This window comes from Athene noctua, chromosome 7, assembly GCF_965140245.1.
Source record: "Athene noctua chromosome 7, bAthNoc1.hap1.1, whole genome shotgun sequence".
Taxonomy (NCBI): Eukaryota; Metazoa; Chordata; class Aves; order Strigiformes; family Strigidae; genus Athene; species Athene noctua.
The window spans coordinates 9,680,000-9,702,718 of NC_134043.1; the positions used below are offsets into that span (position 1 = coordinate 9,680,000).

General features: G+C 37.6%; 1 protein-coding gene across 3 annotated transcripts in view; it reads left to right on the forward strand.

The window, feature by feature from the left end:
- DPP10 (dipeptidyl peptidase like 10) overlaps positions 1–22,719 on the forward strand; it is a 556,222-nt gene that overhangs the window by 526,656 nt on the left and 6,847 nt on the right. For all 3 annotated transcript variants that reach the window (XM_074910324.1, XM_074910323.1, XM_074910325.1), the window contains 9 exons: positions 759–806; positions 2,890–2,988; positions 3,089–3,158; positions 12,455–12,649; positions 14,220–14,274; positions 18,468–18,567; positions 19,325–19,383; positions 19,472–19,544; positions 21,941–22,014. In XM_074910324.1, the coding sequence (XP_074766425.1) occupies positions 759–806; positions 2,890–2,988; positions 3,089–3,158; positions 12,455–12,649; positions 14,220–14,274; positions 18,468–18,567; positions 19,325–19,383; positions 19,472–19,544; positions 21,941–22,014 (773 nt within the window). The remainder of the gene's footprint in view (positions 1–758; positions 807–2,889; positions 2,989–3,088; positions 3,159–12,454; positions 12,650–14,219; positions 14,275–18,467; positions 18,568–19,324; positions 19,384–19,471; positions 19,545–21,940; positions 22,015–22,719) is intronic.

Genomic DNA, 22,719 nt, shown 5'->3' on the forward strand with positions numbered 1-22,719 from the left:
TTGCAATTTTATACTATGGAGGGATCCTCAGAACAGAGACAGCAAACTCAGCTATACTTCTGAGTATGCTGAATGTTTGTCACCCCTGTTTCACATGCCATCTTGTGCATTTGCACAGTACCTGTTGATATGGAGAATTATTCATGGTGCTTTTAGTTTCTTAATGGTACAGTAAAAATAAAGAATTTGACATTACCATGAAATAAGATTAGACTACATTACCCCTAGATTTAACGGTGATGCTGTTGGTGTCTTGCAGAGTTGGTGTACCAAAGGAGCTTCTTAAATTAAGTGAAAAATATGATAATTTTTCAACAGGTCTATAGCTTTTTCACAGAAAATATAAGCAAATATTATCATTAATTCACTTCCCAGTTAACCTAAAGACAGTTTCTGAATGTCAAACTGCTCTATTTTAGACAGTGCCATTAAGTGCCTCCGTAATTTTTTTTTTTTCTTCACTTATAGCTAAAATACGGAGATTATAAAAAAAAAAAATATTCTATGTGCAGGGGTCTAGACTGCTTGCTGAACAGGCAGAAGGCAGTCTCCATTTCATGCTTTGTTGATCCCGTGGTCTAACCTTGTCCTTCCCAAGAGACACCAGTGGAGCTACTGCTGTGTTTGAAGAGAAGCATGTGTATTGGGCTTCCAGGATCCGGTCTGATGTGGTAACTGGTGCCCTCATTCTTTAGTATTGAAATACTGAGTGCTAACTACCTTACACATCCTCTGTTTTTCCTCTCTCCTCAAAACAGGGCCAGGTGTCCCAGTTGTTAGCGTGCACAGTACAAGTAATACTGCAAGTGAGTATTCCTTATGGAATGAATTTTATTATTGTTCTTGATTGTTATGAGGAGGGTGGGGGCGTTGAAAGGGCGTAGTAAATGAAAACTAATAGATGGCTCATTCATATAAAGTTCTATTTATTACCTGTTAGCAACATCCACATCAGCAAAAGATAAGGAAAGAGGTTAATCAAAAGACTAAAACTTTCCCAGGCTTTTCAGATATGTTTTATGCTAAGTGCATATCATTCATCTTCTATTTACACTTGAGTTAATTAGATGTCAGGTTGGTCTTCATCTCACTTTCTGTGTAAATTATGCTGCTATTATGATACACCTTCTGTATTTTAAGAGATGTTTTTAAAGTTACAATCCAATTATCTTGCGGTAAGGTATAGTCTTTGGATGATTGATCATAAAATCTGACCTACATGCAATGAACTTAGTCATTTTCTTATATTTCTCAATCAGAGCAACTCCACTGACATTTTCAATGATGGCAAATCCAAGAATAAAGGCTTTTTAGAGAGGATATTAAATACCTCTACTTTTCAAGTTTTCATTCACTCTTTTCTGTATATTGACACCAAATCTGTTGCTGTTTCCTGGCTGCTTGAGGTGCCTTTTAATGGAAGACTGTCCTTCAGCAGCAGAATTTTCCTCACTTAGGTATTTCTCTGGTGCACTAGAGGTGCTTCAGCTACCTCCAACTCCACTGTGGCTCCACAGCATGAAGGTGTGGATTAGAGGAAAGGAGACATCTTTCCGTTCAAAAACACTGAACCAATCCTTACATATCCTTATTTCATTCATTAGATTATCTCCAGGAGTTTTCCCAGAATCCAAAACTCATGAACTGTACTTGTCTGCATCCCCTTTGTCATGGGTCAGCCATTATTCACCTGTAACAGTGGACCTAATCTTGCATGTTGAAATAGCATACTGATCAACAGTATCACGCTATGAAGTGCTAGTTGATGTCTGCACTTTGGCTTCTTTTTTTTTGTAAATTATTTTTTATTTAATGTTACTGTTAGTATTTGCAAGATCGGTGTCATAGCACACCAAGGGGAGGGAGTTTTATTCAACTCAGTAAGGGGTAACTACTGCTTGAAGTAGATTCATTGACTTCTGTAGAGTTACCCAGTTCTATGAAGGTAGACTTTCACTCTTTTTTACTTGCATTTACAACACTCTTGGTAGTGAATTATTGTAAAAGAGATTTACATACAGCATCTTGGAGGAAAACAAAACAAGTCAGGGTAGAAGGACGCTGTTTGTTGTAACAACAAGAAACCAAATAATAAGGGAGATAATTTACCATTAATGTTTCAGTGCAAGATTAGATTATCCTCTTCAATTCATAAAAGAATGATTAAGGATTACTTCAATTATTCCATCCTCAGACTATAATTATACCATTTTGGTTGACTGCCCAGAACAAACATTCTCCTTAGATTACCCATTTTGGCCTTAAGTGGAGGGTTTATTGTTTAATTAAAAAATGTACATTTTGAAAGGAAGATCGGTAATTTGTGTAAAAAAGAAAAGAAAAAAAAAATTATTAATTATTTATTCTTTCATGTGCAAAGGATTGCTTCAAATCCGTCTGCAGCTTTAAACCAAACTGAAGTCTTGCTCCTGGTTGAAGTGCAGAAGACAGAGAAGGACATGCAGTGATGAAGTAGAGCTGTGCTGACTAAATATTGACTTACAATGTGTAGCTTGAAAAGGATGCCTGCCTGAGGCTTAGAATATTGGCCAGCAGACTTGCCTTTCCCTGTAACAGCTGCTGTTAGTATTTGTCAGGGATACTAGTATTCATGTTTGTCAGCAATTTCATTGTTAGTGCTTAATGAAAACAAAGCCTACTGAAGCCAGAAAATGGAATAGATGTATATGTTTTGAATTAAGCTGATTGCTCAGTTCCTGAATTTTAAAGCGGTTGCATTATAAAAAAGTATTTACAGAAAGTATTCATTTACAGGATTTATCATTGCAAATTTGTATATTTTTCTTTAAATTTTTTGAATCTTGACTCATCTCTGATGTGATGATTCTCCGTACCTTCAATTTGATTTTTTTTCCCTCTTTTCTACAGAGTTTTATATTTTGGAAAATAATGCTGTGTTGAAAGAAGCTGTTTTTAAGAAAAAGAATTCCAGGACTGAAATTAAAATGCTTCACATTGAGGATTACGGTAAATTTGGCAAAATGTTATTCTACCAAACCAAAACCAGTGTTACTGTTTTTCATCTGTGTAACTACCAGCCTTTAATGTTTTGCTCTTTTCTTAAAAGAACTCCCTTTACAGTTGTCACTGCCAAAAGATTTCACGGATCGAAACCAGTATGCCCTTCTATTAATAATGTAAGTATCTATGTAGAGTCACTCAAAATAATACAAAAATACTTCATAGAAAACATTTAACTCTGTAATTAGAAAATGTTTTTTTACCTCGTGGAGAAAAATTACCTCATAGATTTGAATTGATAAATCAAAAGGCTTCTTCTCAGGAAGATTTTGTTATAGGTGCTGTCTAGTAGAGAGGCCTGGAGTTTTTGAGCTTGTCAGACCTAGCTCTGCTTCATTGTACTTTTATGTACATGAGGCACTGGCCTTTCTTATGATGTAGCTGTGAGTAGTTCTGCAGTCTTTCCTGGACCCATACTGATCCCTACCCACATTGGATCTCATTCAGAGCATATGCTCCTTTTTATCCCTAATATAAATGTGTAGAGCCTCTAAGAGGGGCTCCGTTAAGATACATAAATCAAAACTGCTTTTAGGAACACTGGAAAGAAGCAAAAAATATTTTTGACAACCAATGGCTAAAGGGATTATAGGCATGCTCTAAAGACTGTTGATGTTTGTAGGAAACCTCTATGGGAGGAAAGAGGTACTTCCTGGCAACCTGTACTGTTCTTTCAAAAAGAAATAGTGTGTGTATTTCTTTCAGAGACAGTCAGCCTTGATGTTGCATATCTACAGAACATATAGCAGAGGAGGGCAGCAGAGTCATGAGGGTACCTAGAGCCTACCTAGCATAACTGGTGATGGCCAGCTCAGGGCATCATTTGTTGCTCTCCACCTGAGCTCAGCATGGGTCTGCTATGGATGTAGCAGGCTTTCCTGTACCTATAGATTTTCTTCCAGTCCCACTTGGAAAGAATTGATATGAATTTACTAACATGAAAATACTATGTTAGGGGAACTTTATCACCTGGAGTAGACCTCCCCTTAGTGACAGCAGAGATCCTGATTGTTTGTAATGTGAGGTCAAATTTACAAGCTTGAGCTGCTGAGTGATTCCAAATTCTTCTACTCAGATCAGATCTTAGATTAAGCATAAAACTGCTTCTTTCTAAATCCAGTTTGTGTTTAAAAGTCAGGTTTTTCGATTGTATTTATCTGCAGTTGTGGCAGCTCTCTTCTAATGGCTCATGAACACGTTTTTCTTGTGAAGAAACAGGACACATGGATTATTTTATCTTTGCAGTATTTGCTAGCATAACCTTGGAAGCATGATTGTATTTTAAGCAGTTGTTTTAAGTGTGCCAAAGGCAAACCAACTCTGTGAATGGACACCAGCAGCATTACAGGGAGTTGCAAACACTTGAGGTTATTCTTTTTTCTGAGAGTAAGGTAACCACTGAGGTGTTAGCAGTGTAACACTTTCCTTTTAAATTACCTTAGTAAATATATAATTTGCCACATACAGTTATGGTAGAATATGAGGTTATATACTCATGTATATATAGAACCTAGAGAAGATGGTAGGGAAGGATCAGAAACAGAAGGGAAAAAAAGCTAAGGAAATACTATCATTAAATGTTTTTAGATATCAAGAATTGAAATAACTGAGAACAGTATTGAGGCAAGGTCAGCATTTAAACTTACCAAAGTTGTGAGTACCCAGTGAATGAATAATGTGGTCAAATCATAATGTATGGCTATATTTTATAATTGCTTTATTTTTTTTATGATGTGCATGTGGGATAAAAAGGAAATTCATCCACTTATGAATACAGATTGTGATATATCTACATTTGTAATATGGAAGCATTGCTTCTCTTTAGTTATACCCTTACCTTTGCGATGCTGTATTCTCAATGTTAGCTTTAACAGGAGTTATTTTTAGAAAGCCCTATACACTAGTGAAAGTAGGAAACCAAATTTGAAATGTGTCCTGGCTCATGTAATGTTGCATGTTTCGTGTCCCACTCTTCCATAGAAGAGAAAGAAGTTATATTTCTTCAGCAGCTTTTTACAGACTTTAAACTAAGGTTGCCAGCAATCCTTTTTTGAATTAAAGATGTCCCCAAATGAGATATAAAACTGAAAACTGTCACTGAAGTTATGGGAGGTTCCCTTGTGGGATGATTATTTGAGTCTAATAAATTCTGTCTAGCTCTTGAGAAAGAAAGATTGGAAATCTGTGTGCATGCAGAGGGTAATTTCTTGACCCACACAATTCCAAATTGACATTTAAGGGTTTTTTTCATTATCAGGAGTACTACTTAAAAAAAAAATATATATATATATATTCAGGGCCAAGAAGAACATGTAGCTTTTACAGGAAACACTGATTAGTTGTATATGTGGTATCATTTCCCAGATATTTGACTTTCCTGCGTCCCAGAGTGGTAGTGTTGGGACTGATTGAGAAATACTCTGTTCCTACTATTAGAAGAGTTAGACAAGAATTGTATTAGTGGTTGATAACAAGCACTGCCTTTCATATTGTTCAGCTGCACCTACTTTCTTGCTTACTTTCTCAGGCATGATATCATTATATTCTAGCTACTGAAAGTTTGAAAAAGAATGCTTACCAATTTCCTTGATAAGACTGTTTGTTTAATTGTACATCCATTTTTTTGGAAAGGAGATTCTATATAACATCTTGATCCAGGCAACATACACTTAGATGTATATAAAGACAAAATATTTATCTGGAAAAGTGGAGTATTAACAGATATGAAGCGGCTTTTGACTTCCATTTCAGTAGCACTGCAATTTGACGAGGACTTGAGAAAAAGAGAGGGAGGGAAGGAAAGAAGGAAGATGATGAAAAGAGAATGTGAGTTTAAACCTGAAATTCATCTAATGTGTTTCTGCAGTGCAAAGTAAATGCCTAGTTAAGTGCATATAGGCTTCTAAGTGCATATAGCCTTTGTCCCCTAAGCTAGAGGGTAGATATGGCATATAAGTTCTAACAGGCTCTGACTGGCTGTTGAGATGCAGTCATTGCTTTAGAGTCACTCCAAGCCTCTGCTTAAGATTCATCTTCCCTGTGTCTTACATATTTCCAGGATCTGGTTTACCTGTGGGGTCTCGTCTCTGTCTGCAGAACTTTTGTACTGGTATTTGGTTTCACTGACTCTGAATGAAGTGGGTTTTTGGTGGCTGAAGTTCATAATTTTACCGTAAATTTTCTTCAGCAGCAGCTACTTCTGTGTGGTGTTAATGTGTTCTCTGGATCATTAGGTTACACTCATGAAAACAAAATTTGGAAATAGATAAAGAGGAGATATTTTGTTACTATTTCATAATTTTTTTCCAAATCACTGAAGGCTGGTTGCTGTTTCAAAGGTACATGATTGTAATAAGGCTTCTGTATTCATGCAAGGATGCCTGCCTACAGGTAAATTTACAGCACATGGCACCCAGGTGTCTGATTGTTAAGGCTGAATCCTGGAAGAAAGCCTGTACCAGTGGATTCTGGTCCTGGTGTGAAACCTGGGTGTGAACTCAGTACAGTTCCACACAAGCTCAGCTTAAGAACCAGGCCCTGAATATCCTGTAACCTTCATCATAAGGATTTTGTGAAGATTCATCCGTTAACATTTGCAAAGCATGCTGTAGCACTCAAGTAGAAGATCATTGTATTGCTGTGTTAAAATTTATGTCCATCTGTATGGCTGGCCTTTCTAACAGATAGATCTCATGTAGAAACCAGTTATGTCGGCTAGCACTATTTTTATTTCCAGAATTGTGATGCGTAGGCCATAAAATGCTAAATAGATTGTGCACTCTCCTTTTTCCATTTGTTCTCCTAAACCACTAATACATTTCACACGCAATTTCCTTCTGATATAATACATACAGTGTAGCTATAGATTAGAGAGGTGTACAGTAATTGCCTGAAAGAGTGATTATCATCTCTTTTCTGTATAATTAAGATCAAAGTTTAAATTTCAGATCCTTGATTTTCTCATTATGGTTCACCTTACTCATTAAAAAAGTTGGAAGATGCACTCCTTGGTAACACAGGAAATGATTAAGTAAAGACTCTGGCATTTAATCTGGGTAATAAAATGAGAGGTGATAATCATTCTTTATTTTTTCTTGAACATAATTAACCTCATTCCTTCAAAATCTGTAGATAATGTATCTTAAATGTCAGCATTTATTATTTAACACCATTTAAAATTGTCCAGTATGTAAGTGGATATTGTAAAACTGAAGCAGTGGAGGAATGGTTCTGATCTTTGAGGGGAAAAAAAGACAATGGGTATTCTCCAAAGTAACAATGAATTATCTCCAAGAGATTTCTGTTTGTTTGTTTACTTGTTTTCTTATATTTTGGTAATAAGCAGGAATCACTTCACCTGTTACAGAAATAAGGAAAGTTTTAGACCTCGCACTGGCAATCAAACCTGTTTATGCCTGCAGTTAATACACTCTCGGGACTGATAGCAAGATAAGACAGTAGGGTTGGAAGTGAAGTTTTTACAGCTTCAGTAATAACTCATTAAAAGACTGGAAGAAATGTAGTGAGGCATAATGCAAGTATTGGGAGATATTTGAGATCTGAGCTATGGTAACACTTTGCCTATTAATAGCTGTCTTGCGATACTGTCATTTGTTGTAAAGGATATTACTCGTTTTAACTGGCAGCTGTTGCAAGTGAAGGAACAATTTCACCTCCTTTTATTATTGTTGTGGTTTAACTTCAGCTAGCAACTAAGCACCACATAGCTGCTTGCTCACTACTTGCCGTGCACCCCCCCCCCGGGGGGGATAGAGAGGAGAACTGGAAAGAAAAAAAAATATAACTCATGGGTTGAGATAAGAACAGTTTAATAATTGAAATAAAATATAATAATAATGGTAATAATAGTACTAATTGTAATTTAACGGAAGATAACAAAAAGAGTGAAATAAAACCCAAGAAAGATAAGTGATGCTCACCACCTGCTGACCAATGCTCAGCTGGTCCCCGAGCAGCAATCCCCCCCTCCCAGCCAGGTCCCCTCAGTTTATGTACTGGGCATGATGTCATACGGTATGGAATATTCCTTTGGCCAGTTGGGGTCAGCTCTCTTGGCTGTGTTCCCTCCCAACTTCTTGTGCCCCTCCAGCCTTCTTGCTGACAGGGCTTAAGGAGCTGAAAAATCCTTGACTTAGTTGTTGCTAAGTAGTGTTTATACTAAAACATCAATGTGTTACCAACTTTATGCTTATACTAAATTCAAAACAGCATTATTCCAGCTGCTAGGAAGAAAATGAACTCTATGGCAGACAAAACCAGGATATTTATGACACAGGACAGTGTTACATCTATTGTTCTCAAAATTGCATTTTTAAAGTCTTTAGCCTCTAGTATTTCAGAAAGGTATTGTAAGAATAATTTTATTTTCTGTACTATGCTGTCTGCTTCAGTCCTGCATATCACGTGATTCTGCCCTAGTAATGGAATCGCATCCGGTGATGTGTTTTAATTTGTTTGGCCATATCTGCATTGAGGAGTTGTAAACACAGTATATGATTTTAGTTGCAGTCTGCTATATCTAGTCAGGGTATATGAAAAGAGAGAAAACTTTTGGGAGTTTTTGTCCTTAATGTTTGAGGCTATTTGGGTTCACTGATTTTTGACAAGTAATGATGGCTCTGCTTGAAAGCTGATGCTTGTGAAAGAAATGATCATGAAATTGGACAATGAAGTGGATTTGGGGATTTTTTTATTACACCAGTTTTGCAAAATTATCTTTCTCCACTTAAGTTTCACCATAATCAAAAGATGACTTTTTTCAGTGGTATTTATTTGCATAGATTCTGTCTTCTGAGTTGTAGTCTTTCTCACATATTTCCTATCGTTATCTTTTCCATATGCTGCATCAAATCCACTGTTTTGCAGAAATAGAACTGGGAATTAAGCAGTGATGTTAGCAGGTACTTGCCATGTATCTTTTATAATTGTCTCGCCTTCGGCCCCTGCTTGGTCAGTTCTCTAACTTCTAAAATTCCTATTTAAAATCTTGCCACTTAGTTTTCAAATGGTGCAAAACCTGGAACAAATTTTGCTGCAGTCATGGTAGCGGGGTGGCAGAGGAGTATTACTCAGCGTACAGCAGCAGCCTCTCTGGTAACACTCTATTATTCTCTGTGGACTGTAACTCATGTCATGAACAGAGACTTTAGTTTAAGCTTTTGGTTATAGAATCTGAAAGAACAGATTCTTCTCTTTTCAGCAATATATGAAGTTACGATGAGCTGTCCCTTTTTCTAGACCGTCTGAGATGTATATGACTGCCTTGTAAGAAGCATACAAATTACCCACTAAGGTCAATGATATTGGTATATTATTGATGGCTTCTGTCTGTTTAAATGGTACCTCAATGGTGAACTTCAGCAGTATGTCAGAGTCATCAGCAGTTGCGCTGCCACAATGGACTCATAATCCAAGTGTAGTTGCTGTCAAAGACACACACTAGGCAGCTCTGAACCTTGAAAGTCAGGAACAATAATAAAAAAGGAAACGAGCAAGTGCTGTCACTTACAAAGAAAAAAAAGAATCAGAATTAGGCATAGTCTTTATTTGAATCATTCTGCTCTTGTTTGACTCTGGAGACGATGCTCGTTAAGGAACACTTGAGGGATGTTGAAGAGCCTGTAGCTTCATATAGCCCTTTCAGTGCTGGCTTCACGTTGGCTGTAGTGCTTTGGCTAGTCCATGGTTCCCTTATGGCCATCCATAGTCAGCTGGGAAGAAGACTTCTGCATTTGTATTACACCCAAGCATAAATGGCACAGACTTTGGGGTTAAGAAATAATTCTATGAAGAGAGTACCACTGAACAGTAGTTAATTATAATTAGGCTGTAAGCAGTGATGAGGATAAAACAAAACCTGACGTTTGAGATAGCTGTAATCCTAGGACAAACTTCACAAATCAGGATGTGCATCTATTGTTGCACTGCAGGAACAAACTTGCTTTGTTACAGAGCCCTCGGGGTGATGTTCAAACTTGCATAAAGGATTAATACCTTGCAGAAGCCCCATTTAAAAGGTTAAAAGTTGGGCCTAAATGGTGTATAGAATATATGGTGTCTCTCTGTGGAGGACAAAAGCACACCTCAGATAATCAGTATCATTTTACAGTAGCAGCTGAAGAGTAAAGAGACCTTTTGATGCTAATAGGAATTTTGACATGTACCTCAATGGAAATGGCCTTAAATGCCTGTCACAGACTACTTATGTGGACATTCTTGAAATAAATTAGCCACTGGAAAATTGCTTCCAAAAGCAATATGTCAAACAACCCATCACGCAGGAGTGGAAGATGTATAGTGTTTAAAGTCTGAGCCTAAAAGTAGCCCAGCTATGCCCTCCAGAGAAGAAGCTTGGGAAAACATCACTGTCAGTTCTCGCCTCCTGAGAATCTTGCTGAGGTTCTATCTATTGTACCTTTTGTAATAGAAGAAATTATCTGAGGGTCTCATCTTTCAATTAAAACCCTTTTTGGTTTTAGGCACTTTCTGGTACAGAGAAAAGCTTACAAATGTAACAGTTCTTCCTTTATTCCCAAGTGTCTAGATATATAACTTATATACGTGTGTGTGTGTATATATAACCTAGATATATAACATGTATAAAATAAATGCAAATACTGTATTAATTTTGTTCTTGTATTAGGTGTGAGGGAGGCAGGCTGACTCATGATATTTTCACTTTTGTGGGGCACATTAAACTGTTGAAAAGATACCTAGCTGATCAAGCATATTTCTGACATTTTATTGTAGAAAGTTGGAAAAACTCAAAAAAAAAACCAAACAAACAAACAAACAAAAAAACAAAAAAAAAACAAAAAAAACAACCCTGGTCTGAGGCTGCTACTGTTTGAATTAGTGGTAAAAGCTTTGTGAAAACAGTTATGTCAATGTAGAGTGCTTCTGAAAGCCCTGCTCTGTACAATAAGCAGAAATTGAAAAGATTGTTCTGCTCGTGCTTTTATTGTAAATAATAATGATAGTATACTTCAGAATTGTGTGTTTTCTGCAGAGCTTGCTTGACAATCAGTATTTCCAAATTCATTGCTCTGTTAGCAGTTAGTGCAATCACAACTGAATTGGTTAAGCAAAAAAAAAATGCCCTTCTTTTCTTTTTATAAATCCAAGTATAAACTTGATGCGGAAGATAATGGTGAATCAAGTATAACATGTTGTGACTGAGTTTGTAAGCAAGTAATCCTGTTTTCAGTGCATGATATAGCGACTACATAGGTATGTTTGACATATGCATTCATCATGTACTTGCTAATTAATAGAGTGATTACCTTGAAGGTGGTCTATGTTATCCACAGCCAAAACCAGATATTGAATCAGTACATTATTGTACATATCACAGTAGTTAGTGTAGGAGATTTTTATATCTCTTTCCTCCCCCCAGGTTTATATAAGTCTCTCTGGCAAACTAATAATTTCTGTCTTCATCTTTCTTTTACTTTAGACAGGATATTCCCACAGACACTGTCCAATCTAATTTCCATACAGCCAGCACTGACACTTTTACATTTTAATTTGCATTCATCTGGCAGATGCAGCCTGCCTAGAAATGTTTTGCATTTTGTACAAATTCATAGTAGCCTGCTCCCTTATTCTGTGTTTATCTTGGGGGAAAAAATAATGACAAGCTTCCCTTTTAAAACTGACATTTTATTTTCTTTAGAAGGAAAATAGTATATTTGGCTTCAATGGAAAATCTTATTGTTCCTCTAGAAACTTCATTCTCCCATTCTATTCCACCTTTTCTGCTGTAAACCACCTTTCTTTTTAGTCATAAAATAAACTTATCACTCCTGCCTGCATCCATTTCTTGCTGTGAATTTGGATGGAGAAAATATAATTTTCTCTAGTGTGTACTTTAGTCGTCTTTGTACCCTATTTCAAAAAATCCATTCAGGGATACAATAATACAATTTTTTTTTTTTTTTCTAAGATGACATCCTTCTTAGTGGTATTATATATCCTAAAAAATCATAATCAGGGTACTGAATGAATTTTTCTTTTTGTCTGTTTAGTGTGACTTAACAAATTTTACATGAGCCTTCTCAGAACTGAGCTAGCCGTTAGTGATTATGTTTTGGTTTTTTTTCACTCTATAAACCTATAAGTAGCACTACGTATTTTTCAGTTTCTTTCTATAAGGTATATTCAGATATTGGCAACACTGCAACACGGTGGTTACAAAGTTAAAGAAATTATTTTGCTTACTATTACTGCAGGGATACCAGAAGTAGCTAATGTGATGGAAGTGACAGTAATTCAGCAGGATTGTATAACCAGCTGAACTCTGCCACCTAGGTTAAATAAAATATCAGAGAATGGCAAAGTGCATTACGGTGTCGGTAGTCTTCATTTGTGTCTGGTGTGTTGGTATTTGCAGTGATGAAGCTCCAGGCAGCCAGCTGGTTACAGATAAGTTTCACATTGACTGGGACTCAGTGCTTGTCAACTCTGATAATGTCATCGTAGCTCGATTTGATGGCAGAGGGAGTGGATTTCAAGGCCTTAAGATTCTACAGGAGATCCACCGATGCTTAGGATCAGTGGAAGTGAAGGACCAAATAGCAGCCGTAGAGTACGTATGTGCAAACTTTTCTTCTCTTTTACCCTGCTTCCACCTTGATGAATGAGCATTTTTTAACTGAAACTGCCCAGAATGTTTTCATTGCATAGTGAATACTGTTAATGTTTATTTTTAATGCAACAATAATCTTTTTATTACAAACAGCAAATAAAAGATCAGCAAGGTGTTTGCTTTTTGTGTTGGTGTTTCTCTTTGATAAAGCTGCCTTTGCGTGTGCAATCTAAATATTCTATCTGAGCTCATTTGTATTTGTCTGTATTCCTTAAGAAAGTTTCTTGCAATGCACATGTTAATGTTTACCTGTGTTTATGTTACAATATTTTAGGCCTGTATGATATCATACTGCTCTCATTTCCACCACAGAGTTCTAGACTAATAGTACAAAGCAAATGGAGTTGTAGTGGTGAAAATGAGAGCAAAATTTGGGCAAATGACTGTTATTCCTCATTTACATTATCATTCTTAGACTGATATAAATAGCTGCAGAAAAGAGGCGTTTCCATCTGTGGAGTGATCACACATGACTCTGACAATACTTTTTACTCAGGGTGCACATGTCAAAATGACCAATATCAAGGTCTGGATGGACTTCTTCTAGGGATTCTCAAGGAAAGACATACATAAACCCTAAGCCATACATATTTTGATTTTGTTTTTCCCCTTTTGAAAGGGATTGATGCTTCAACCATTGCATGAGTAGGCAAGTGTCTCTGACATGACATACCTGGGCAGTAGGGCTCCTAGTGTTCATGTTGGTCAGGAATGGGCTGCGTTGAGTGGAGCAATTCAAGGTGACCCTTGTGAAAGGGCCATCAGAAGCAGGCCATACACTGTGCTATGAGAACTGAGCTCTCTGCTCAAATACTCAGATGTTTTAGGCTAAACTACATCTGGCTTCTGTTTTGGATGCACTGCATGGGAAAAAAGGGAGGGTGCCCTTGGCTGAGAGGAGGTATTGTGGCTTCTTTTGTCTCCTCAGAAGCAGTTAGATTTTGCCCTCAGGTTGTTCTGTCTTTTCTGTATAAAATTCACCATTGCTGATTAAATGGCCTCGATGAGAGGATTCATTATTTGGATAATTATCTGGATTCAAGAAGTTGCATTCATCTGAGCTCCCTTTAGCTGTCAAAAAACTAAGCACCTGGTCAAAGCCAGTCATTTAAGCTCCAGTCAGTGGAAAATCCTGGCGTTTCTGGAGGGTAATTCTCCCCAGACTGAAAGAGGTTTCCAGAATGGGTGGGAAAGAACGGCTGTTTGAGGGTGTCTCTCTTATCTCCTTTAACTGAAGAGCAGATGCAAATGGGCAATTTAGACAAGATGCTCAAATTCAGATATCTAAAATTAGGTGAGATGAGCCCAACACCAACTGTTTGCCATATAGAGAAGGAATTAGAAAGCAAATCAGATTTCCCAGTGCAATAATATTGTTGGTGTAATTTGTTCTTCTACTTGATCTGCATGTATTCCTTACTGTAAAAATAATTTTTTTTACATACTAGATGAAGCAAGTAAAATTCACCATTTTACTTTACCAAAGTAAAACCACCTTTTTTTATTTCAGAGCACTATTGAAACAGCCCTTCATTGATCCTAAGAGACTGAGTATATTTGGAAAGGTAATGTGCAAAAATAGCAGGATGTATCAACATGATTCTTTAAGAAAATACTATCCATTCATAAACAAATACATTTATCTGTTTTCCTAAGACAATTTCACTTATTAAAAGAGGAAAAAAACTTTCATAATTTACTGTATCTTCTGTATTAATTTTTCTCAGAATGAGTATTTGAGACCTATCAGATCAGTTTGTGTTTCAGAATCTGCAGTGTTTGTGTTTCAGAATTTGCAGGAGGAAGTATTCACTAAAAAAATACCTGTTTTCTTTAGAAATTTTTCATATGGGCTTAGGTTTTGTGAAACCTTTTTTCTTTTATATTTGGGCTTCAGTTAAATTGACAATGTCCTTCTTATACAACTTTCGTATCTGAATGTTTTACTGACCCTTGAAGTTAGACGAGTAACTACCCTGTGGTACTATCAACTTCCTTTTTGCATCATCTAGAAATCCCGCCTTTGCTATTTTGTCACCTGGCTTTACTGTGTGGCATGTCATTGCCCTTAGCATGAGACAGAACAAAGCAAGGCTTAACCTTTAGTAACAAACTAAGTAGCATTTTACTTATGTCTATTCAAAACCAGCAATTAACAGCACCACATAATTGCTGCTTCATCTATGAACTAGCATATACAACCTTTTTTATTTGTTTTCCTAAAAATGAAGATTATTTGTGCCTTTGACCTTAAAGCAACAACAAACCTCGATTGAGTACCTAGACAAACCCTCCAATCATCAGTGATAAGAGCAGTGTGTGTTCCGGTATGAAACTCCTTAGTTCCCATCTCTGCTACTGACACTGCATGGCCTCAGGCAAGGCATTTAACCTGCCTGTCTCTGTCTGAGATGAGGATATTGATATTTACCTCCTACAAGGTAGCATTTTGAGGACTAGTTAATGTTTGTGATTATTATTAGCATTTCATGGGAACGTGACCTTCCTCAAATATTTGAGCTCCTGCCATACTCCTTGAGCTAAAGAAACTGTCCTTGCAAGAATTTCAGTAGCATCAAAACCATTATTTGGTTTGTAGGGCAACAACCAGAGATTTTTCAGCCGAATATGTATAAGCAGGGCTGATTCCATTCATCAGATGGTTGTGGCACACATTTCTGTTCAGGCTTTAGTGACTGTTCCCAATGTATATGAAAGTACACATTCATAGAAGCAATCATATTTCTCCATATCCTCTTTCCACAAACAACTGAAAATGGTATTTCTGAAATGAATCACTAAGCACCCCAAATTGCTCACTTCTTTCTGACTTCAGAACTTCTTCTCATTGCTACTTGATAATTTCCACTTTTTTTTCTGTAGGAGATTCAGCAATATCTTGTTTCCTAACAGTGACGTGATGAGACAGTTACCATAGAGTGTACATATAAATATGGTTTTACATACCTGCCAAAGGCTACACCCCAAATTTTATTTCTTTCATAAAATATTATTGATTGTGATGTTCCTACATTTATTTTCTGAAAGAATGATAGAGGAAAGAAAAGTGAAAATGTCAGAAAGCAAAGAGCAAAAACTGGAAAATTTTATAAGCTTCAATGCTGCTTTGAATTTGGGAAAATTTACCCTTTCCAAATTAACCTCTCAGAGTTGTTTTCTACTGTTAAACAAAAATTCATAAAATTTAAAAATGAGTTTTAGAATTAGGAAAATAACCCACTCTATTTAACAGTTTCCTAGGGTTAATTGTATTTTCCTTCACACTGCTTATTTTAGAGTCAATTAAAAATCTTTTTTAAAACTCATTTCCTTTTTAACATGTACAGCAATGTGATGGGATTTTTTTTTTTTTCTTTCTATGCATTAAATCGGGCTTACTGATGGAAATAGAATATGCACTTGAAAATAAGATGAGTTTGGATTTGCTTAATGCTGATCTCATAAAGTTGGACTGTCAGGGAGCTCTTTAAGAGGTCTTAGAACTACACAGAAATAAAATTCTTGTTGCAATCAGTAATGTAAACTAGGCACAAGAGTAACAAGGCTGTCCAGAAGGGCACAGTGTGGGAAATACCTGCTTCTGACTGCTGGGTAACCTGCCGATGCCACCTTGCTTATGTCTGTGAGGGGTACAAGCCCTAGTGATGCACAATCCAAGGACCTTTCTGAACTGTTAGACTACAAATTGTGTTTCCATGTAGTTTGCATTTTTATTCATGGAAATAGAAATCTCCTTCTGCTTGAAAATAAGTTGCAACCTTGCAGCCAACCAGCTTCTTGAAAATACAGCAATTGGATTGTAACCACAGAAATCCAGCAGAGGCACCATCTATCCTTGCATTAGGATGTATGAACTATTTTCTGCATTGTCATTGTGAAGTGCTTCTAAAAATGTGATCTCACTGTGAAATGTTTTTGTCCTGGAAAGTCTGGCTGGAAGCAAGGGCGCAAGCACAAAGAAAAGAAATTCCCAGGAGAACTAAACTAAGCTCTTAATGAATACATGGCATAAATAATAAATAACCTGGCAATAGCTATCCTAGGATTAAAATTGTGCTGTGGACCTACTGAAAAAGACATAAACAGAATATTAAACAAAAGCAAAAGCAGAGAACCCAGAGGCAGAGGAAAGTTGCTATTCTCTTAAACTCTTTGAATTATAGAAGTTACTGGTGCCCACTCGGAAATTCTTTCTAAAGTGAAATCTACACATGCACATGGGCAATTCTGGGTGGCTCTTGGCCTCCTGGGCTGGACTTTCTATGGGAAAGGAATAACTCGGTTCCCCATATTGTCTTGAAAATCCAGCTCTTATTCTCTGTTTCCTTTAGTGTGTCTGTTTGCATTTACTATAGGTTGATTCCAAAGACGTTCCTCTTTCTTTGCTTATTTTTCTTAATTAAGATTAAAGGATTTTCAGATATTCCCATTCTAGTACAGAAATCATCTGTTCAGTAAATATTTAGACATGAAGAACAGGAGCAGGCAGGATTCAAAAAAGTCCATGAGAAAACTCTGTGAGCGTATGATGCACAATATTCTTTTTTTGGGTTGGCTGGTGTTTTACATTTTTCTTTTCTTCACCATGGGATTGTTTCTTCTTCCTGAAGTGTGTTGTGCCAAACACAAAACCACTGCAACAACAAAATACCTGCAAAAATCAATTTTCCAGCACTGATGAAGGGAAGACAAAGATGGCAAATAGAGAAATTTGAAGAGCTCATAATATATGAGAAAATCATTGATCCCAGACTTCACAATTCAGAATTTCATTTTCTTTGGGTCTAGAATGATTATAGGTGTACAGATATAGATTGCCAGTGTCATTCCAAGGAAATCTGTGGTCTCAGGTTAAAGCTTTCATGTTCTCATGCAAAGTAAAGCTTTCATGAATCTCTTCTGTGTCACAACTCTTCCCCAGGATGTGTGTTACAGACTTTGCAGGGGAGATGCTGAAAAGGTGTGCTGTAAGGACAGATAGATGTGGCGAGACAAGGAAGAAGTTTCCCCACTTCTGCCCCATCTCCCAGCTTCTTCATGCTGTCTGTGCTCCCTGCTTTTTAACAAAGCAGCCTGATGGATGCTCTTGTGGCCAGAAAGTGCGTCCAGAGATTAGCATACTATTGAGCAATGTGACTGTGTACAGCTTTTATTTCTGCAAAACAATGCAGGATCTGTACCCCTCTGTGGGGTGTTTGACAATGCTGTAGCAGAAACCTCTTTAACAGCAATAGGATTCAATCTGTGAAGGTTCAGGTGTCAGGGGGAGGACATACTGCAATCAGTTCACAGGTTTCCCCCATTCTCATACTCTGTCCTGTCAGCAGAATGCTCAGTGTATCTTAGTAATTAGCAAAAATCTACATTAAGTATATTAAAAACTGAGTATAAATCTTCCTATCTAGGCTGTATTCCCAAAAGCCTTACCTTTGGTTTTGGTTTTTCTGCAATTTTCAAATCTTTACTAACTATAGGCTAGTCTGCTATGATGGAATTACGGAGCTTAAACTGAAATGCACTCATAATTGTTAATTGAATAGTTTAAAGATCATGACCAGATCAAATGAGAACTTTATTCACTCTTAACTGTAGGTTTACATTTTCTTCAAAAGCAATTCTTGCCATTATAAATATATACAGTAAAACGATACCATCAGATTAGCACAATGGCCTTTAACTTTATTGTTGCTAAAAAGGAATGAATTGACAAAACCCGCAATATAATTTCCATTGTTAGGGATATGGTGGTTACATTACGTCAATGATCCTGAAATCCAGTGAACGGCTCTTCAAGTGTGGAGCTGTGGTGGCACCAATTACAGATATGAAGTTGTATGGTGAGTATTCCTTGCCCTACACCTGTGTGATAGTCTATTCAAAATATGTTTTATTCATGGAGCTACTATTCATTTTAATTAAGGGCAAATAACATAAGAATATCAACTAGATTTCACCTCACTGTCTCGTTCTCTCCTTTAAATGAAAGGGCAGCTAACACTGGCACAGTACCAAAACATGCAACAGATAAAACATTTTTTAACACACTGATTTTTGCAGAGGAGTTGTGTTTCCCATTTCCCACTGAAATTCAGTTAGGTACCCCATTTCCTAAGAAACCTTTATGTAGGTACTTACAATAAGACTATAATACTAATAATAGACTTATAATAGGGAATGAATCTTTTAAGGTTAGTGATAAATTCCTTACGATATCAATCGTGTCATCGTTCAATCACAGGATATTTGGTTCTGTACATGAAGTTTTGGACACAGGCTATGGGCTGTAGACTGTGATAGACAGGAAATCAGGCCAGGTTACTTTAATGGTTGTTTAGTCTTTTCTTTGTTTTCTGTTTTTTTTGAGTTAGCTTTGGTTTGGGTGGGGTTTTTTTTGTTGGTGGTGGTTGATTTTGTTTTATTTTGCTTTTTAACCTTTTAAGAATGGTTTGAAATAGTACATTCTGGTTTTAAATTAACATTTTCTTGTTGGCTTCATGGCTTAAATAGCTTCTCTTGACTCTAGGTTAGAACTAAAGAGTTTTAAAATAGAAGTAATTCTGATGAATTCACAAGTTTTTGTTTTTACTTTCATAGCATCAGCTTTTTCAGAAAGATACCTTGGTGTTCCATCAAAAGAGGAAAATACCTATCAGGTAAGTTAGTATGAACAAGTAACTTAAAATGACCAGTTTACTCTTAAAATGCAATTCAGTTACACCTTTGTGTGTGTTTGTTTGCCAGGCATCCAGTGTATTACACAATCTTCATGGTTTAAAAGAAGCGAATTTGTTAATAGTTCATGGGACAGCTGATGGTAAGTGTTTACAGATGCAGTTACATTTGGAGGAAGGTTCTAATGGGCGGGCATTCAAAGACTGATTAGGAACATACTTAGCAAGGACATTTTTAGTTTCATTATCCCTCTGACAGGATTTTTAAATTTTATTTCAATTGTCACTTCTAACCCTAAACTGATGACACTTTTCTTTGCTGAATATTGTACCTTTTAGGTGCTGTATATTCTAATTTGTTTAAATGTTGTGGACCACTGTTTTGCTAGTGAAAGGTATTATATGAATTATTAATAGAACAACATACATTTTTAATAGTATATTAAATTAATGGAGATTCTGCAATCGAAGAAAGAATTACCCGTACAGTTGGTGAAGTACAGTACCAAATGGGAAGTGAAACTTTTCAGCTAATTCGTTCCAACGTAGTGCCAAAGCATCTGAAGCTGAAGCTATAGGGAACCTTTTAATAGCACCAATACTTTTAGCAGTAGTTTAGGACAGAGAATGAGTACGTTCTAGCACTTTACATGGAATCATAAGATGTGTCAATCACGAGATAATTTGTAATTAGATTAAATTTAACTACAGTATGTTTTTCGGAACTTTCTTAACTGATGTAGGTCTAAAGGACAAGCTTTGATGCAGGCATCAATTACAGTGCTGCAACAAGCTTTTCTGTACAGATTCATACTCATGGTGAATGTGGGGATAATACAAGGTTTCTTACTCCTTAGTCTGGACGGATAAGTACCTTACACTGCAAAGGGCTGAGGTAAGAGTGCCCACACACAGTTGGCACAGTGAGGATGGCACCCACCAGCCTGTCACCTTGGCGTAACCTGTCAAACTTGTGTTATAGGTCCCAAGTGCAACCAGAGGGGTGCAAACATTGTCCAGTGTTTCTTCCCAGAGCAGAGGGGAGAAGGACAGAGAAGATATATTACCTGTGAAAACCTTATAAAGTTCAACAAGGCCAAGGGCAAGGTCCTGCCCATGGGTCGGGGCAATCCCAAGCACAGATACAGGCTGGGCCATGAGGGGATTGAGAGCAGCCCTGAGGAGAAGGACTTGGGGGTATCAGTGGATGGAAAACTGACTGTGAGCCAGCAATGTGCACTCACAGCCCAGAAAGCCAACCGTGTCCTGGGCTGCATCAAGAGCAGTGTGGGCAGCTGGTCAAGGGAGGGAATTCTCCCCCCTTCTCCAATCTTGTGAGACCCCCCCCCTGCAGTGCTGTGTCCAGATTTGGGGCCCCCAACAGAAGAAGGACATGGACCTGCTCAAGTGGGTTGAGAGGTGGCTACAAAGATGCTCAGGGAGTTGGAGCACCCCCCTGTGAGGACAGACTGTGAGTGTTGAGGGTGTTCAGCCTGGAGAAGAGAAGGCTCTGGGGAGACCTCATAGCAGCCTCCCAGTACTTCAAGGAGCGACAGGAAAGATTTATTAGGGAGTGTAGGGATAGGACGAGGGGTAATGGTTTTAAACTGAAAGTGGGTAGTTTTAGAATAGATGTAAGGAAGAAACTTCTTACTGCGGAACAGGTTTCCCAGAGAAGCCGTGGCTGCCCCCTCCCTGGCAGTGTCCAAGGCCAGGTTGGACGGGGCTTTGAGCAATCTGGGCTAGTGGAAGGTGTCCCTGCCCATGGCAGGGGGCTGGAACTAGGTGATATTTAAGGTACTTTTCAACCCAAATCATTCTATGATTCTATGATATACTGGGTGACTGAGCAGGCATGAGTGTCTCAGACTTTGCTGATTGTAAAAACCAGCAGCAATTTCTACCCTTATGAACTTGGCACTAGAGGGAATTGGGACTCTGATAGATGTCTGAGCAATACAGTGTGTTCAAGACTAGGACTCTGATTGCCTGCTGCCCTTGCTTAATATCACATCTAGTGACACCACCCAGCCCGTTTGCAGCTGAAACTCTTCAGGATTAGGACATGGTAATAAAGTTGCCTGGCTTTACCACACAAAGATGAAGTTACTGATATGTTGCAGAAAGTCCATTACCTAAAGAAGTGTGGGTTGTAATAACCCTGTGCAGGCAGTAGAAAATCCAATGTGCTTTCCTTTTACCCAATTATAAACTGTCAAGATGTTCAAACAGAATGGTTTTACATGCCTCTAAACTATCATAGTGTGTGTAAATCAAGGGTAGAGAGAGGAGTCCTTGCAGAGTGCCTGGAAAGCAATGGCTTCTCTTGGGGCTTCCAGCTCCTTCTCCAAAACCTCTGCTGTTACACCCTCCATCACTGTTACTGGTGGGGCTGTGTGCTTCTGATCAGAAAGACAGTCAGTGTCAGATCCCCTAATTACAGAGATTGGAAATGTTTTCAGTCAAAAATGTTTAACAGACAAGTATTTCATGCTAGCATAGCTTTTACTAATAATATTGTATTGTTTTTAACTTGCAGCTAAAGTCCACTTCCAGCATTCAGCAGAACTAATTAAACATCTAATAAAAGCTGGAGTTAATTACACTATGCAGGTATGTGCAGCTTTAACATTAAGCATAGTTTAACATTTAACCTCACATTGCTATTTCTTCCCTGAGAAGGACCCTCCCTATCACAGTGTACTTACTGTTAGCATGGATGTTAAGAACCATATTTTCCTGTCATTCTTCTGGGCTCTTTCTCCTCTCTATCTTATCTTTCTTTTTTCCACTTGTTTATCCTACAACACTATACAAAATGCTTTAGAGTCCATATGCACTCTGTGTAATATAGAGATTGATATCACTACTTTAGTCCCTTTTTACCTAAAAAAGTAGTGGGTCACATGAAACTAATTTCCCCTTATTTTCAACATTTAAATTTATTAAAAGGCATCTGACAGGCGAGAGCACTGTTCACTCTCTCCATAGCTGTATGGAAGGGGAGGGTGCTGTGAGGGACAGGCTGGGGAGAGCAGGACAGGGTGTGCTGCTGACATATAGGCTTGCATGGAACCCACTGCAGAGTAAGGGGATGTTGCTGGCTAAGGGTTCTGATTTCATTAAACCCTCTTGAATATCTTAAATGATGTGGGTTTGCGTCAATCCTCCAAATATCTCTGATGTTAGACGTTGCAAACCTTAACCTTGCTGAACCTTAGGTGAACCTGTAGCTTCCACTGAAGCATGTGAGATCGTGTCAGGGAGGACGTTGTCACAAGGGGGCTAGCATCACATATGAAGGGAAAAGGACTTTAT